This window comes from Carettochelys insculpta, chromosome 13 (genome assembly GCF_033958435.1).
Source record: "Carettochelys insculpta isolate YL-2023 chromosome 13, ASM3395843v1, whole genome shotgun sequence".
Taxonomy (NCBI): domain Eukaryota; kingdom Metazoa; phylum Chordata; order Testudines; family Carettochelyidae; genus Carettochelys; species Carettochelys insculpta.
Genome location: NC_134149.1, coordinates 13,994,259 through 14,011,882, shown reverse-complemented (window position 1 = coordinate 14,011,882; position 17,624 = coordinate 13,994,259). Strand labels below are relative to the sequence as shown.

Sequence of the window (17,624 nt, the reverse complement as noted above, 5' to 3'; positions counted from 1 at the left end):
TAAATATACAGCATTTAAAATTCTTGAATAGCTTCAGGATAAGTGAGCAAACTGATAAAGACTAGCTAAACTAACTAAGCTAAAAATTAAGAGATAAATGCAACACTTATATGTTATCTTCCTGATCACATTATTAATAACCATACAATTATACACTTATTTATTATGCACTGTTGTAAACTGAAGTTCAAAATATTTTGCTTTTGGAGAAACCATTTCTAAGTTATTTTTCCATCCACCAGTGCAATTGGGTTTTAGGTCTCAGGGGTTCTTTTTCTACTACTCAGACAAAAAATTCCAGCAAAACTCAGGAAAGTTGCTTCCATGTCTCTGAGAGTCATACTTTCTACAAAGGTATGTTAGTGTATCAATCAAAATATAGCTACTAACAGTCTCTTTCTTTGAGGACCTCTTCTGCTGAAAAAAGGCAGATGTGAGCTCCTGTGAATGGTCCTTTGAGACTCTCTGCAGCAGCATCTGATAGCACCCACAAATATCTTCCACAAACCTCCCTCAGTCCTCAGTGACTCACAACCGTACACTCTGTGGACTATGTTCTGTATTTGTTTCTGGTGATGAAAACACACCTGTACCAAAAAGTTTGTTATGAAAGGGATTTATTTATCTCCATCCCAATGCCACTGACTCCAAACTATGAAAAGGCCACATTTATTTTGATTAGTTTGCTAAATTTTCGCCTAATGCAAATTTTCACAAGAATTATAATTTTCTCAAAAATAACCAATCTGATTTTTGCAGAATTAGCTGTAGGAGAACTTTTTCCACTATAAGCCAACCACTGGCTAAAAAGTCTGACCTTTAAGAACAAAACAAAACATACTATTTAAATAAGTTTATCTCAACTTTCTAATTCAATTTTTGTTTACACATTACTGTTTGCTATTGTGTGAGAAAGTAGTTGCTCGTTAAAGAACGAAACCAGGATTCCTGAAACCTAGACTTTTTCCTAGTTCCATCTACCACAACTTTGGGCAAATCACTATACTACAGCTGTGTTTCAGTCCCCTCATTTGACATCTGTACCTGCTTCTCTATGCACCCATGATGCCCAATATTGGCAGAGCATCCTCTGGTAGGAAGCAGTAGAGAAGGACAAGCCTTGTAGAATACTTTCCTAACTGTAAAGTAGGTAACTTACAGTATGCCTGCATGTGCAGGGGACCAGGGTTACAATATAACTACATTATCCTGATTGTGAGTTCTTGCAGCACATGCGGAGAAAGGAGGAGTGGGTTGTTCAGACCCCTGCAACCAAGTCTGTAGCACTTCAAAGCCTGACTATTTTATTGGGTAATGAGCTATTTGATGAAGTGGGTCTTACTCAGGAAAGCTCATTACCTAATAAATAAAATTGTTAGTCTTTAAGATGCTACAAGACTGCTTGTTATTTTTGTGAAACTACAGACTAACCGAGCTACCTAAGTGTTTGCCCCTGTAACTTCAGGGTGTAGGCCATACCCAATCCCCGGTCATTTCTGTGAAAAGCCAAGAGGAGCGACAGGAAGCTAATACGACCCCTAGCTGAGGCTGAAAAGATTGAGGAAGATGAGTGGGCGGGCGAGGCTCAGACACCCTCCTCTTCTCCGCCCCCGCCATTCAGACTACAGGCTCCAGGCCCTCTGGCGCAGAACAAGCTACAGACCGGGCACAGCCAGCGGGGGACGGAGGTAGAGGAGTTACCACCGGGTGCTCCCGGCTAAGCGAAGGAGGCAGGACCTGGGCAGCCCACAGCGCGGCCCGGAGGGGCAGGTCCCAGGGCAGCGCGGCCCCAAGGCGGGAGCGGTGGCAGCCCCCGAGCTAAGGGGGCGGCGAGCTGTGCCCTCCTCCCGGGACGGCTCTGCCAGCGGCGGAGGGGAGGGAGCAGTTCCACGGAGCAGCGGCAGGGGGCGCCGCCGCCTCCGGAGAGAGCCTTAGAGAAACCGGGACAAGCCGTCCCATCCCCGTGCCGGGCAGCAGAGGTAGCCCAGGACCTTCCAGGGGGCCGCGCTACGAGCTCCGACAAGGACCAAAACAACCTGGCCAGGGTTGGACGGGCGGGAACAATCCAGGCACAGGACCCTACAGGGAACCAACCCAACTCCTCCCCCTGCTCCCGCCACGCGGAGTCGGGCTGTAACCACGCCTCCCGCCGTACGACGTACCCCACGCTCCGGAGCGCGAGGGGATAAGGAACCGTCCCGTCACCCGGCGCGAGCAGCCGGCACCATGATCACTTCCGGTAGGTCAGAGGGCAGCGGAAGGGGCGGCAGAAGGGGGCCGCTTAAGCCAGACAGCGAGTGGGGAGAAGGCCCTGCAGGGAGGCCGTTCCCCCCCCATCCTCCGGTCTGTCGCTGGCGAAGGGCCCTCCCCCCTTTGGCTACCGCCGTTCTGGGGCCCTCGGCAGGGTTTCCGGGGGTTGCCTCCCAGAATGCCTGGCGGCCGGATGTGCCGCCATCTTTAGGCTCCCTCTCTCCCTTGTTTGACAATAACAAGCCCCGATTCGTCCCGTCCCCCCCTCCCGGGAGGGAGAGAGTAGGAGGCAGAGAGGGGGGAGGAGGGAGAGCGGGGGAGCTCAAGCGAGAGGCGAGGGAAAGGCGAGAGAGGGAACGGGGCTGACGAGAAGGGGAAGGGAGAGGGTGGAGAAAAGGGGATCCATAGAGGAGAGAGAGCGAGAGAGACTCACTCAGCTGCCACCTTTATTTCCTCTTGAAGAAAGCCGGCAGGAGCCAAAGAAGGAGAGAGTGAGGGGCCCCAGTGGGAACAGAAAAGCTAGAATACGGGTGTAGAGACGAGGACTGGGAGAGGCTGGGGGGTGGAGAGAAGGAAGATACGCTGTTGAGAAGCGGAAAAGCAAAAGAGGCATGAGAAACTACTGTGGAGAAACAAAGGAGCAGTGAAGAGAGGACATAAGTGTTTCTGCTTTGAGAAGAAAGTGAAGGAGGGGGGACTGAAAGACTCTCCTGGCAAAAAGGAGGAGTTGAGAAACTCTTCTGAGAGAAGACAAACCAGAGACTGACTCTAACTCTCCCTTTGTCTGTCACACCAGAAAAATTTGATGCCCCTCAGTCTGTTCACCTCTGTGTGTTCATGTTTCCCACAGGTTTCTCTTCCCCCAACCCCCCAGCAGCAGCTCAGGAGGTCAGACCTGCCACTGATGGTAATAGCAGCAGCAGCTCCTCCTGCAAGAAGAGAAAGTTAAACAACAGCAGCAACAACTCTGAAAGAGAAGAGTTTGATTCCATTTCTTCCTGCTCCTCTTCTCCTTCCAAAAATAATTCATCATCATCTTCCTCCATCATCACCACCTCGTCTGGGGGCCCATCATCCAACCATCACCTGCAGAAGAAGCTGCGCTTTGAGGACTCCTTGGATTTTATTGGACTTGATGTGAAGATGGCTGAAGAGTCTTCCTCATCTTCTCCTGCTGCCTCTTCTCAGCAGCAGCACCAGCAACAGCTTAAAAATAAAAGCCTTTTAATTTCTTCAGTGGCTGTGGGGCACCATGCAAATGGCTTGACCAAAGCTGCCTCCTCTACTGTCTCCAGTTTCGCCAACAGTAAACCTGGCTCTGCCAAGAAGTTAGTGATCAAGAACTTTAAAGGTAACAGCAAGCTATAATTTGTCCTCATCTTTGAGTTGACACTCAACTCATGTAATTGCAGCCTGACAAACTATCCAATTGGCTTAAAATGGGATTGATTTCTGGAAATAATCTTCTGTGGTGAGCACCTGTATCTGTATGTAAAAGGGAAAACTTGCAATTCTAATACACACTTGGGGGCAGACTCGGTGATTTGGGATTACTTTTAAGGCAGTTTTTGTAGTGTTTCTTGAGAGGAAGGATTTGAGGTCTCTTATTCCTGATCTTTGCTTATAATCCCTGTTGTTCAAAATGATACTGTTTGCTATCCATGAGGTAATTCTGAATCAAGAAACAGCAAATAGTTTAGTCCAGGATATTTGACAGGTCTCTGCAGGAGGTGTCTTCTTGAAAGTGTCTAATTGTATAGGCACAGCACTTTTCATTTTGTCCATCATAATCTGGTCTCTGCTGATTTTTTTTTTGTTTGTTTTCTTTAATTTAAAATAACTTACATTTGTACTGATTAGCAAGCTTTTATGGTTGATCTGCTCTTCCCTGCTCTACATCTCTTAACAGATTGACATTTTTTCTTACCCTGTTCTTCTTGCTCCACTTTACTTCTGTATTCTCACCACAAGGATGTGTCCTGCTCTTGTTCCTTGAGTTTTAGAGTGTTGTGTGAGGCCAAGCATCATTGTGGTAGAACTGATTGCTGCAGAGGCACAGAAGCAAAGCTTGGGCTGATGTGATGACGTATGCGAGCTATTTCAGCAAGTAGCTGCATTGTGGGCCACTGTAAGAGCAGACGGGGAATATGCATAGCTTTCAAGGAGCTGCCTGTAACCTTACCTGAAAACTATGTGGAAAAATTCAAAGTTCAAGCTGTTTTCCTTGTTTGTTCCCTCTGCACCACATCATGTTAGTCCAACAACTGATTTCCCTACCCCTCTTTTCCTCTCTTGGTTTGAACAAATGTATAACCCTTTAATCCCAAAAGATACTGAGGTGCTTCATGTGCTTTAAAGACATATAAGAGCAGATGGACTTAAATTATTGGGGACAATAAATTTGTAGTAAATCTATATCTAGTGCTAATTTATGGTGCTCATATCAGATTATAGCTTTGCTCAATGGTACTCATGATAACACAAAAATTTCTTCCACCCTATTGCGGAATGCACTATCCTCATTTAGTTTGGCTCCATTATGGAATTTTAAGATGGTGGTAAATGATAGAACTGAAGTCTAGTCTTCATTTAGTGCTTCTTCAACAGCTTGTAGGTAAATGGTATATAGGCAGTAGCTTTTCCTCAACTTTTTTAACATTCTTGTGAGTACTTGTTCCGTATTATGAATGTTGTTGGCTGCCACTTCAAAAGTTTACTAGGTCTCTGACTGCTATTTATTGAGTCACTACTAAATAACAGGTTAAAATATGCCTATATGTGTTACTAATAACACTTCAAAATTATAAGAAGTTTTAAAAACTGTTTTTCACTTTTTTTTTAAAATTAATTCATTCAGCTTGGACTCTAAAATTGCTAACACTACACTAGTGTATATTTGAAACAAAATACTATCTTTATTACGACTCCACCCTGCCCCAAAAAAATCATAGTAATTTTTCTGTTACCTTAATTTTGTTTTAAAAATGGGGACTATACTTGACCTGGAAGCATGCATGTCTTTTTGCCTTAAATGTCTCCCATCCCTCGGAACCTGCAGACCTAGGAAAAACCTGTGCATTGGTTCATGTTGGAAGATTATCTTTGCAAACAAAGATCTATAATCATGTTTAATGTATAAATAAATATAAGTAAAAACTGGCATACATTAATGGGATTGGTCTCCTTCACTTAGCTATTGTTTGAAAGTATTTTAAGTCCAGATGAAGAGTAGTAAATACTAATAATTAAAAAGTTCTTATTAAGTATACAGTAGACCTACAACTTACACGATTTTGTCTTAAGCATTTCTTGAAATAATGTGAGTCAAAATCATGAGTGGTGCAGACCAGGCAGCTGCTGTGCTGGTCAGTTTCCTGATTTCCCTGACTGGCAGGCAGCTTTGGAGCCAGGCACCAGCTCCCGGCCACTTAGAGTCACATTAACCTGAGATTTGAGCAACTTGATGCATCTATCTTGGGGTAATACTGTATACACTTTTCTGTCTTGTAACATCTGTCATACATAAAGGGCTGGGTTCATTTTACCAAAGTGTGATGATCAGTCTGTATGTCACTTTCTAATTATTTTGTTCTTTGCTGGTAGTTTACTATCAGTCTGTACTCTGTTTGTTTTTTTTTTTTATTATTATTATTATTATTTATTATTATTTTCACTTGAAACTGTTAGGTCATAAATTTTGCAGAATGTATTGGCCCCAATGTATGGTGTCTGCTATGAGCTCTGTTATGTGCAGGCAAACAGAGTGGCTTGAAGACTGTGAACCAAGTTGAAACTTATAATTTCCTTGCTCTACCAAACAGATTTGTACCTTGAGACTTTTTTCATGCATGTTCAGTGTAAGCTAAAGTTGTTTTTTGCAAACCTGTCATCTTCCCATTATATAAAGCAGCTAGAATTTTCTGTTTTTCCTTAAACAGGATCTCAAGCATTGTTTATATCTCCTAGATAAACCTAAATTGCCTGAAAACTACACAGATGAAACCTGGCAAAAACTGAAAGAAGCTGTGGAAGCTATCCAGAACAGTACTTCAATTAAGTACAATTTAGAAGAGCTCTATCAGGTAAGTTGGCCTAAAGCCATTCAGTCTAAACACAGTAAAACCCTGACTTATGCACAGGTTGCCTGTCTCGGCAACTGCATGCAAGTCAGATTTTGTGCAAGTTGAGTGGGGTGGGGGGGTGGTGTTTAGAACCCGAGCCACGAGGCTGGGGTGGGATTCCTAGCAGCAAAGCAGCTGTGAGCCGGCTGGGCGAAGCAGTGCTGTGACCACTGGCTCCAGCTCCTAGCTGGGGGAAGCCAGGGAGCAGCCATGCCACTGTGTTGGTCTGCCTGCCCTCCGGCTCCCACAGCTGGGGGAAGTCGGTGAGCAGCTGCGCTGGCACGCTGGTCCGCCTGCTTTCTCCCCCTGTTGAGGGAACTGGGGTCAGGCAGACCTTTTAACTCATTCAGTTCAACTCACGTTAATTTAATTAACACACAGGTCGAAATCGCATACGTCGAAGTTTTGTTGTAAAATCTGAATATTCTCTGTTCATTTTTTCACTTTTCAAAATTATTTTTGTGATTTTTTTTTTCAAAATAAAAAGTAAATATGATATTTTGTAGCTGCTTTCCTAGTGAGCAAATTATGTACTTAGAACAGTTTTTTCTCAGAATGAATTTAAAAAATCTATAAATAAGGATTTACAAGAGCTGAAGTTGAATTTAGAATCTCTTTACCTGCTGAGAGCATAATCTAAGGTGCGCAACAGTTAACACAAACTAAATAAGGCAAGGAGCTTATGTATTCCCTTTACTACTGATTTTAAGTTTGTGCTGTGTAGCTGCTCAATGAAAAACACGAAATCCTAAAACATTTGGGATGTGTCTACAGGTGCCCCTTCCTTTGGGAGGGGTCATGTTAATGGGGCAGTTCGGAAGATGCTAATATGCAGAGCTTCATTTAGCCTAATGGTGTTACACGCTATTCAGAAGTGCCACTTTCAGAATGCACATCGCCCCTGTAGACGAGGGCCTTTTGAAAGGACCCCCTGACTTCAAAAGCCCCTTCTTCCTATTTGGTTTGAGGAAGAAGAGGCTTTTGAAATCAGGGAGGGCCTTTTAAAAGGCCCCCATCTACACAGGCAGCATGTGTTCTGAAAGCAACACTTTCAGATCGTGCACATCTGTCATTATGCTAATGAGGTTCTGCATATTCATGTCAGCACCTCATTAGCATCTTCCAAACAGCCTCATTAACAAGCCCCCTCCAAAAGGAGGGGGCATGTATAGACACAGCCTTGGTGTTTAGGTAAGAACAGGCAACTTGAATTAAAATGTAATCTGTGCCTGTCTAAACACAATCTATTCGTAATTTGGGATCATAAATAACCATTTTAATAACAAATTAATTTAACTACCACAGTAGGTATAAAATGTGTCACCATATTTTATCATGGAAATCATACTCCTTTGATTATCATTGCTTGCTGTTAGGATTATTTATACTTAACAGTGAAAACATTTTAAACTCCTTTTTTCTCTGCATTCATAGCAATTATTTTGCCCTTATGGGGGAAGGTTTGTTTGTTTGTTTATTTATTTATTTATTTTAAAGAAGGCTATCGGGTCTAAATTGAACAGTGGACCTTCTTTATAAGCTCTTCAGTCTTCATATAATTACACTTTCTTCGTATGCAGTTACTTAACCAAAATTGTTTAGGAAATCACTTATTTTGAGTAAGCTTGGTTGGGGCTGTACCACCTAGTGCTGCACTTAGTTATGAAGAAGTATGTCTATTCTGTGTTTTCCCAAACTTTCACCATTTGATAAGGTGTTTTTAGGCTTTTTTTTTTCCCCTCCAAAAAGGTAAATTTTTGAATGAGATGTTGTATCAGCAAATACATTGTGATGTTCTGTTTTGAGGTCTTATTGAAGTTTGGTGTGGGTTGAATTGCTTGAATATGGGCTGAAATATTTTTTGACCCCAGGTTTCTCCACCCAGCACATTTATTTCCATGCACTTCACAGTTTTTGACTTAAAAATTCAAAACAAGAATCTGAAGTTGTGAAATTTCATGGTTGGCATGTGCATGGTTCCACAATAAAGAGTGTCTTCTTTGCAGCATTTGGCAGAATTGATAGCAAATTAGATACGCAAGTACTGTATTTCAGGGTATTTAAGCTATGTTCAAATGAGCTTATACTGTATTGAATAATGCAAAACTACAAATACGTGTTTTTACAAAATACAATCACTGATGGGCTAATTTACCACTTAGAGGACAAACAGATCAGTTAACTAGTCTAGAAATGGCCTTTATCTACAAAGTCATACTGAAAACCTTGTCGGTATGTCATAGTAATTTTGAAAGGAAGTTATCTTCTTAGAGGTTGATAAAATACCAGGTTTCACTGCACTGCTTATGCTTAAGGAGAGTCAGTCACAACTACTTTGAGAATCATGACTTGGAATATCCTGATGTGGTGCAAATATCAACCATAATGTTGCAATTTATTTAAATATATGTAAGTGAATAGAAACTTTTCATACTAGACTGCAATCTTAAGTTGAATCTAAAAATAAATGTCTTAATTTAAAAATAGTAATAGCAATTGCTAATATTCTAAATGCTACATCAACCAGTGCTGCATGTGAACAGCTGCTTGGTACATAGATCTGATTCCAAATATGCTTTGGCAGACATCATTATCCAAGTAGAGAGAATTGCCAAAAAGAAACCCATAGAAATTCCTTCCCACTCTTCAAAAGGATTTATTCAGACTTTGCTTTTTAACAGAGTTAAGCTAGTTGGGTTTAGTTTGCCACAACAGTGTGCCAGTAAAATCCCACTGAGTGAACCTTTTCTTAAGGCTTTCATTTGTTAAGACCACTAGCCTTTAGCACTGTGTTAGTCAAGTTGAAGTTGGGCAAGAGTGCACATAGATAAACAGCTAAAGAATCTTGGGACACTGAAATCTTTACACAAATGTTTATTTTCCAGAATAATTTTCTTAGGTACAAAAGCACTAAAAAGTAGAGGCCTAGACTTTGACTATAATTACCTTTTTAAATGTATGATTCCAAATAAAGATATAAAGATCAGGTTTTTAAAACATTTCTTGACGTACCCATTGCTATGGCCTGTCACAGCCATGTGCCATCTTTCCCCGCCCAACCTCACTTCACACTTCAACTTCAACCTCACTCACACACACTCCTTCTTCCTTATCCTCCCTCAAAACAAACCTAAACTTCACAATTCCCAGATGAGCGTGGGGAGCCTTGATCCCAAGTCCTGAGTATGGCTAATAACATCTGACAATGTAGAATCCACCAAACAGGGCCCCTAATCCTGTGTAACACACTCTTGTGACTCACAAGTAGAAACATCTGAGAAGATGTCTAGGACTTCATTATAGTGTATTTATTTACAGTGTTAGCAATAGCACAATGTCTACAGTATCACTTTAAATACTGATTTAGTTACAGTATCAATTGTATAGTATTGATAGTGCTACTTCCATTTTAAAAGGATACTGTTTTCATATGCTTAGCAATTCCCTCTTCCTGCCTTTTTTTAATTGTATGTTGTTTTTCCTAAAATTTCTACTTTGTGTGGAATTTTGACACTAGATGTCAATGACATACATGCATTTCAATTTCAGTTTTAATTAAGATCCATTTTTATGGAAATTAAAATGCATGTATGTCATTGACATTGTGTCAAAATGTTTGAAGATCCTATTGACACAAGTCCATTGTGAATTTTCAAGTACTTTCCCTCCCGCCCTCCCATCTGAATGCCCTGCCTCAGCTTACAGCCACTTACCTCATCCTGAATACCCTTTTAGCCCTACCCTAGAGTCCAGGGCAAGGGCTGGTCAACCAAAATAACAAGAGACATTTTTTCCATTTTGGTAAGACACTCAATAATTCAACAGCTGGAATGCAGGTGAATATGAGATGGTCCTTAATAAATAACATCAAACCATACTTTTGTAACCCCTACGTTAAGAACAGTGCACACACAGATATTTGTAATGTGATACGTGTTTACTGCAGGAACGTCACAAACTTTTTTCATATTCTGTTTCCTCCCACTTTGCGTGTGTTTGTAGCACTGTCTTCCTGACTTTCATTCTCAAAACTTCTCTCTCTTGGGAAGACACTAGGAAGAGTTATCCAATGTTTCAAGATTACATATTGTTTGCTGTTTAGATATGAGTTGTTCACTTTTGGGCTTTTAGATGTTTGCCATTTTATCAAAAATAATCAGGAGGGGTTTGTTCGTGTTGGGTTTGTTTGGTTTTTTTTTACTTTGCAATGATAGAGCCAGGAGCCACAAAGAAGTCCTTAAAGAGCCACATGCAGCTCCAGAGCTGCAGGTTGCAGACCCCTGGTCTAGGCACCCTCACAAAATCTAATAGTCCCGGGCCCCCAGAAGAGTTAAACCAGCCCTGTATGCATATGTGTGAAATTTCATCTGTTAAAATAAAATTCAGCTGAATTTATTTTATACCCTACAATAAGTACACAAGATGAAGTCATCTATTCATAATGGGCCTATAGAAGGTCCTCTGAAGTGTGTAAGTCTTTGCATATATGCAGAGTGGACAACAGTGGGTATGTATGCAGCCCCTGTTTTCAAAGATCAGGAAGTACAGGACATGCGTAACACCTCAAAATAAGCTGGCAAGGAATGGTGCAGTGGAGATAGATCAGGAGCAGATGGATCACCAGAAACCATTGCCCAAGGGTTATGGAGTACAACACACTGTTAATTCTGAGAAGAATGGCTGCCAGAGGGGTTGTGTGTTTGGTTTGAAGGTGGTGTTCCATCTTTTCAGTCCCCCAGCGTTCATCTCTCCAATCTCAAAGCTCATGTACATTTTGTATCCTATGTTTACTTGAAAATTTGATCAGACTTCTCACGCTTTAATGAGATATAAGTCAGAACTTGATAAGGTAGGCTATTGAAGCATGAGAGAAAGGAAGAAAGCACCAACTCATATGCTCTCAAACTGAACAAAGAACTGCACAGTGTTTTCCAAATAAATCAGTGGTTTTCAGCCTGTCACACGTGGACCTCTGGGGGTCCACAGACTGTCTTAAGATTTCAGAAGAGATCCTCACCTCCATTCAAATGTGTTAGGATCCAAGCGTGGAAAAATGGTTGAAAACCACTGAATTAAATTGATTTTTTTTTTTTAAGGGCAAAACTGACTTTAAACTCTTAAATATCTGGAAATTGAATTCTGGCTTTCCCACCAGTCAGAATTCATCCATCTTGTGCTTTTATAGCATTTCATGTGATGTGTGTTGGTGATATAACTGGATTTCATGACTAAAAGTACATTGAAAAAAGAGGAATTCTAACTCAGTAAATCTGCATCCCATGTATTCAGAGATAACTGTTTGCTTCTGACAAAAGAAGTTTATAATGCTTTTTTATACTCTGTTCCCTCTTTGGCCAATATAATCATGGGTGAGTGAGCAGCATTTATTTCATGGAAATGCTAAATTTTGACTGTGGCGTCTTGACTGATGGTGTTTGATTCTGAAGGTAGAAAGAACCCAGCTTAATTATCAGATCCCACACTGAGTTAGTAGCACTGACAGTTAGAATGCTTTTTTACTTGCGGACTGAGCAAATGCAGTCTGAAAATCACAGAGAACATACATGTGGAACTAAAGCCTAGCTAGTCTACAGACAGCCACGTACTCTGTCACAAAAAATCTTCATTAAGCTACCATTTAAAGTTCATGTCACCATAATAAAAATAAGGAGGGCACCAGGTAAGGAGCTATCCACATAACGAGCAGTGTCACTTCACATTACTATTGAGCGTACAGACTTTAAGAGCCTTTTACTTAATCATCCATGATGCATGCATCCATTTTTCTAAATCACACCCAAACACTCAGTTAACTATGTCCTCAGTTAGCTTAAGATATCTCTACTGAGGAAGTATAGAATACAGGACACGACCAAAAAAAAAAATCTCAGGTTATAATTATGTTTGTGTGCCCTGGAGAGATGTTGTAGGATACCTCAGAATTGAGGGGGAATGTGAGATGGGGAATGTGCTTTCTTGCACTAAGGCATCCCTGTCTCTCCTGGTGGAACTGCAAATGGGTTAGTAAGTTCAGTAGCCTGTGAAATAAATCCTTAAGTGCTTGTACTTCTGAGTAATAAAACCTCAACTTTGCTGGAAAATTGAGCTATTTTTGTTCCCCTAGTGACACATCCTGCACTTCTCACTTGGGTGCTTCAGATATGTCTATGCAGTAGTGAAGCACCCACAGGTGGGATGGGTCAGCTGATGTGGTCTCACAAGGCTCTGGCTGCTGGGCTGTAAAATTGATGCACAGATATTCAGCTCGGAGAGTACCAGGCTCTAGCACGAGCCCCAGCATCTACACAGAAGTTTTTAGCCCTGCAGCCCAAGCGCTGTATGCCTGAGTCAACTGCAGCTGTGCCATAGGTCTTTTATTCCGCACAAGACCTATTCTAAGACTCTCTTGAAGCCTGTAAACCCATGGATTGCAAACTGTTTAAGGGTGGGCCCTTTTTGTGTGTTTTTACTGATGTAAAGTGTTTTGTACACCTACTGTGCTCTGTAAACAGCAGTATCTTAAGTTCAAAAGTGGGCAGATCTTGCTCAAAGATCAAAAACAAACTTGCAGTGCTTTTTTTTTTTTTTTTTTAAATGAAAGCCACGTGGAGAAGTTCTTTTATCTTACTGTATCTGTTTCATTATTTTAGGCTGTGGAAAATCTCTGCTCCTACAAGATTTCTGCAAATTTGTATAAACAGTTGAGACAGATTTGTGAAGACCACATTAAAGCACAAATTCACCAGTTCAGAGAATATCCTTTAACTAGGTCAACTGAAAGTCTTTTTGTCTGACAATCTTAAGAATCATGTTGCTTTTGCATCAGTTGATGGTATTGAGATGATAGCATTATCTTATAGCTTGGCATTGTGGGTGTTCTTTCCACTTCTGCTAAACTATAAGATAAATGTTTGTAAAGCCATTTGAGATCTTCAAAGAGAACAATAAAGCAAATGCAGTCCCTGCATTGTTTGTTTTAACACACTTCCTTGGCACCTTATAAGAATTAGCAATGGAATCAACTGTTCTAGAAGACAAGAAGATGACATCTGAAACTGCTTTATGTAGAGGTAAGCCAAGAGGGAATTAATTTCAACAACTTTTGTTTTGATCTGTATTAAGGGTCTAGAATTAACTAGTACATTTGAACACCCCTAATCCAAGTGTCCCTAATCTGGGAACACATGTGGTTCAGATACCAGCAGGGAGGAGGAAGCAGCTCTGTGCATTGCCACTCTGCCATCCCTCCAGCTGAGGGACAGCAGCACAATTAAGCAGTTTTCCTGAGGCTTTTTCCCCGCACTGCATCCATAGCAACAAGAGGAAGTGCCTGGTAGCAGTGGGAGTTGCAGAGTTGTATGTGCCCCTGAGAGCAGGGCTCCAGGTAAGCACCACGTCCTTCTCTAACAGACTCCCTCCTCCCAGCCTGCTCCTCCATTAATGTTTCCTCTAATCCAGTGGTTCCCAACCTGGGGTCCACGAGGATATTGCAGGGCGTCCATGAAAAAAATAAAAGATAAATATAAACAATCATAGAAAATAAGTTTTAAATGAATTACAAAGTTACAGTCAGTTATCATTTTTAAATTATCTGCCTTCCAATAATGTTATTAATTGCTGTCCAAAAATCTACGCTGTGGTTTTCTTTTTCATTTAATGCAGGGTACATAGGAGCTAGAGTTGGCTTTGATGGGGGTCTGCAAACAGTTTGAGGAGTGGCTTGGGGCCCGCACTAGTAAAAATGTTGGGAACCATTGCTTCAATGGGATGAATTTTCTTGTGGGCACTCTGCTAATCATCTGGTCATTATTTAAATCTCACCTGAGCAGCTGCACAAATGTACAACTTACAGTGACCACTGTCCTTCCTCCCATACCCCACACCTCCACCCTATGCACACTCCTCCATCCTCTCTCCCAGACCCCGACTGTGCTGCTGCTTATGTCCAAAATAAAAATGCAGTACTTTACAGAATGTTTTTATTTTCACCTCCAAAACAAAAATATACTTGAATACTCACGTTGCCAGATTAGAGGTACAAGTGCAGTCATTTACTGGTTTGGGATCTTCAGCAGTTTTTAAAGCTTATCTGATGAGCTGGAAAATGGACTATTGCTAGTACTTTATTAAGAGGCAGACTTTTCAATATCCCACTAATTTCACACCTACATATTTTGTGCCCACAATAAAATGTGCATACAAATGTTACATTTAGACATGTACCTATAAGATTTGGGGTCACGTGTCTGGTATTAGTATTTTAATTTTGGCATTTGTGCTTCGAAATGATCTTATATGCAAACTTTGGAAGTTTGAGTCCTGAAAATATAGCCTGAAACTAACATTTCTGTCTGTTTACGCTTTATTAAATTCATTATGTTTTAATAGAGCATGTAATTGAAGTTTTTCATATGTTAGCAAAGTACTATCATTAACATATGTTAGGCTTTTGAATTTAAAAGTTTCTTTGTTTTGATTATGGGATGCTGGCTCTTTGGTAATTTTTAGATGCTTTTGATAATTTTATCATCATCCTGAACTACTGTGAATAACCATGATTTTGAGGTTATACTAAAAATAGATAAGCAGATGGAAGAAAAATTGTGATCCGTTCTAAAAGGTAGCTAGTGAATTTGTGATGCACTCTACAGAAAATATTTTAATTTTTCCACCAGTACTATTGAGCTTTTCAGGAAGCTAATGTCAGCTGTGCGATTTTTTTTTTTTTTTTTTTTTTGTCATAATTTTCTTAACTGCCTTTTCATGGATTCGCTGGACAGTGTTCTTTTTCTAAAGAAAATAGACAAATGTTGGCAAGATCACTGCAGACAAATGGTAAGATTTTTGTTTTTTCTTTTAAAAACAAACTTGTCCCTCCCTGACAGTTTACTTATCTCTCATATTTTTCTTACAAGTACACTTTGTGCATCTGAAATGTTATGATGATTTGCGTAAAGGCTGCCTTCATAGCAGGAAATGACATCTGACTTGTTAGAACTGGAGCTTTGGAAGCAGTTCCCCGAGATGTACATCTGGGAGGCTTTGGCCGTGAATAAACATTTGAAACACACCGTGTGGGGCGGGGGGCTCACTAGCTGTTCCCCTCTTGATTTCGGTCAGAAACTAATGCTGTTTTTATCCTTCATTCATGGCTACATACTATTTGCATTCTTTCCTACTCTGTACCAAAATATTAAATGTCAATCCTCTTACTTGAAACGTCTCGCTGTATACTAGTAAATGCACAACGCTATAGAAGTCATTGATAATTTTGGCACATACCTATATATGCGTATGTGGCATTTCAATGGATATAAAAGTGCTGGCAATTTTTCTCCCCTCCCCAACAGATCATGATTAGGAGTATCTTTTTGTTCCTGGATCGAACTTATGTTCTTCAAAATTCAATGCTGCCATCTATTTGGTAAGGATACAAAGAATACAATAGTTTTTTTTTAAATCTTTTATATGGTCGTACTATTTGAAGTAAAGACATTTCAGCTAGCTTATATTTCTTTCCTTCTTGAAGAGAGGCAATATTTTGACTTTGAACTCCACGAAATGTTAGTCACTACAAAACTCTCTCATCAGATTTTAACTGAACTGATATAATCCAGCTCCAGTTTGCGTAATGCAAGAAAGCCTATTCAGTAATTGAAATGCCAAGATTTATAGGGTCAGAGGGTCATTGGCTACACATCTGGTTATCAACGTTAGCAAGGTTATTTAGTATATGTGTAACTTTCTAAAGATAAAATGCTTTAAATAATTGGATAATGAATACGTATAACTCCTACCTTTATAAAGGGAAAAGTATGGTTACATCAACAATGCCAGCTCAAGGCCGTGATTCCCAGGGCATCTACATATACTCATATTACCTTAGTGAGAATTAGTGCATGTGTTAAATAGCACTATTGCTGCAGTAGCACAGACAGCAACAGCATGAAATACCCATGTTGAGTCCACACCTACAGGCAGGTTGTATTCAATATGGCTAAGCTATGCTACTGTTACCACTGCTTTTGCTACCATGGCTACATTGCTGTTAACACTGTCAGTTGCTCTCCTCAAGCTAGGACAAGAAAGTGTAGGTGAGCTGGAAAATCATACCCCTAGCTCAGGGGTTCTCAAACTGTGGTCTGTGAGCTCCATTCAGGTCGTCTGCAGATAGTTCACTCTAAGGTGTGCACCTAGGTAGCCAAACACAAGAAGGTGAAAGCCGTGCCCCCTCCCGCCCCTAAGTGGCTCACAGGCTTGGCTCTGCTAATTAGGTGCCTGAACCCTGGGGAAGATGTACACATAAGGTGAGGTGGTGGTCTTGAGTAAAGCTGAGCTGGGTAAGGGGGTGAGGTGGGGAAAATGGAGGCGCAGAGAGGTGAGAACATGTGGTCAGGGGAGTCTGGGACATGCAGGGCTGTGTTGGCTAGAGGGAGGGTGAATTTCCCTGGCTCAAGGGCTGTGGCTGCTGGGGAGAGAATGTCCGCCTTCCCAGTCTCAGTGCTGTGGCTGCTGTGCTGGGGGAGAGACCTCTCCTGATATTAAAATGAGTGGTGTGCTTTTATTTGTAGAACAAAAAGCATTTTTTTATTATGGCATTTTTTTATCTAGCATTTTTATCCAATGAGCTTTACAATAGTTAGGAAACAGTACAAACAATATTTGGAAAGATCATCAAGTGATCCGTAACGACACTCAGCAGTTTTCAGGTGGTCGGGGTGTGGGGGAGTACAAGTTTGAGAACCACTGCCCTGTCTCATAGTGAAGATGTGACCAATAAGGGTCATTGGGTGTCCTTAGGCAAAGAATGACCAGTTGAAGCCAGCAATTCCTGATTTGAGAGTGGATACTCAATACTTTCTGAAAAAGTTATACCTTTACTAAGAAGTATCATGTTGGACACATGAAAACTTAGGAACCCAATCACTGCAATTCACTTTGAAAAATCTGGTCAGGATTTTTCAAAGTGAATTGCAGTGATTGGGTTCCTAAGTTTTCATGTGTCCAACATGATACTTCTTAGTAAAGGTATAACTTTTTCAGAAAGTATTGAGTATCCACTCTCAAATCAGGAATTGCTGGCTTCAACTGGTCATTCTTCGCCTAAGGACACCCAATGACAGAGCTGAGATTAGAACCCTCACTTCTATTCCATTCTTAGTTCTTTTGACAAAACTGCTTTCTGTGAAAATATGCTAGTATTCATATTAAACTGAGGAAACACTTTTTAAACCTTATGAGTTTTTTTTAAAT

General features: G+C 40.9%; 1 protein-coding gene across 1 annotated transcript in view; it reads left to right on the top strand.

Moving 5' to 3' along the window:
* The first annotated feature begins 1,144 nt into the window (after positions 1 to 1,144).
* Positions 1,145 to 17,624, top strand: part of CUL4B (cullin 4B) — a 40,236-nt gene continuing 23,756 nt past the window's right edge. The window contains exons 1-6 of the mRNA XM_075007841.1: positions 1,145 to 2,239; positions 3,101 to 3,601; positions 6,217 to 6,332; positions 13,022 to 13,125; positions 15,137 to 15,206; positions 15,722 to 15,795. Of these exons, the coding sequence (XP_074863942.1) occupies positions 2,227 to 2,239; positions 3,101 to 3,601; positions 6,217 to 6,332; positions 13,022 to 13,125; positions 15,137 to 15,206; positions 15,722 to 15,795 (878 nt within the window). The 5' untranslated portion in view covers positions 1,145 to 2,226. The remainder of the gene's footprint in view (positions 2,240 to 3,100; positions 3,602 to 6,216; positions 6,333 to 13,021; positions 13,126 to 15,136; positions 15,207 to 15,721; positions 15,796 to 17,624) is intronic.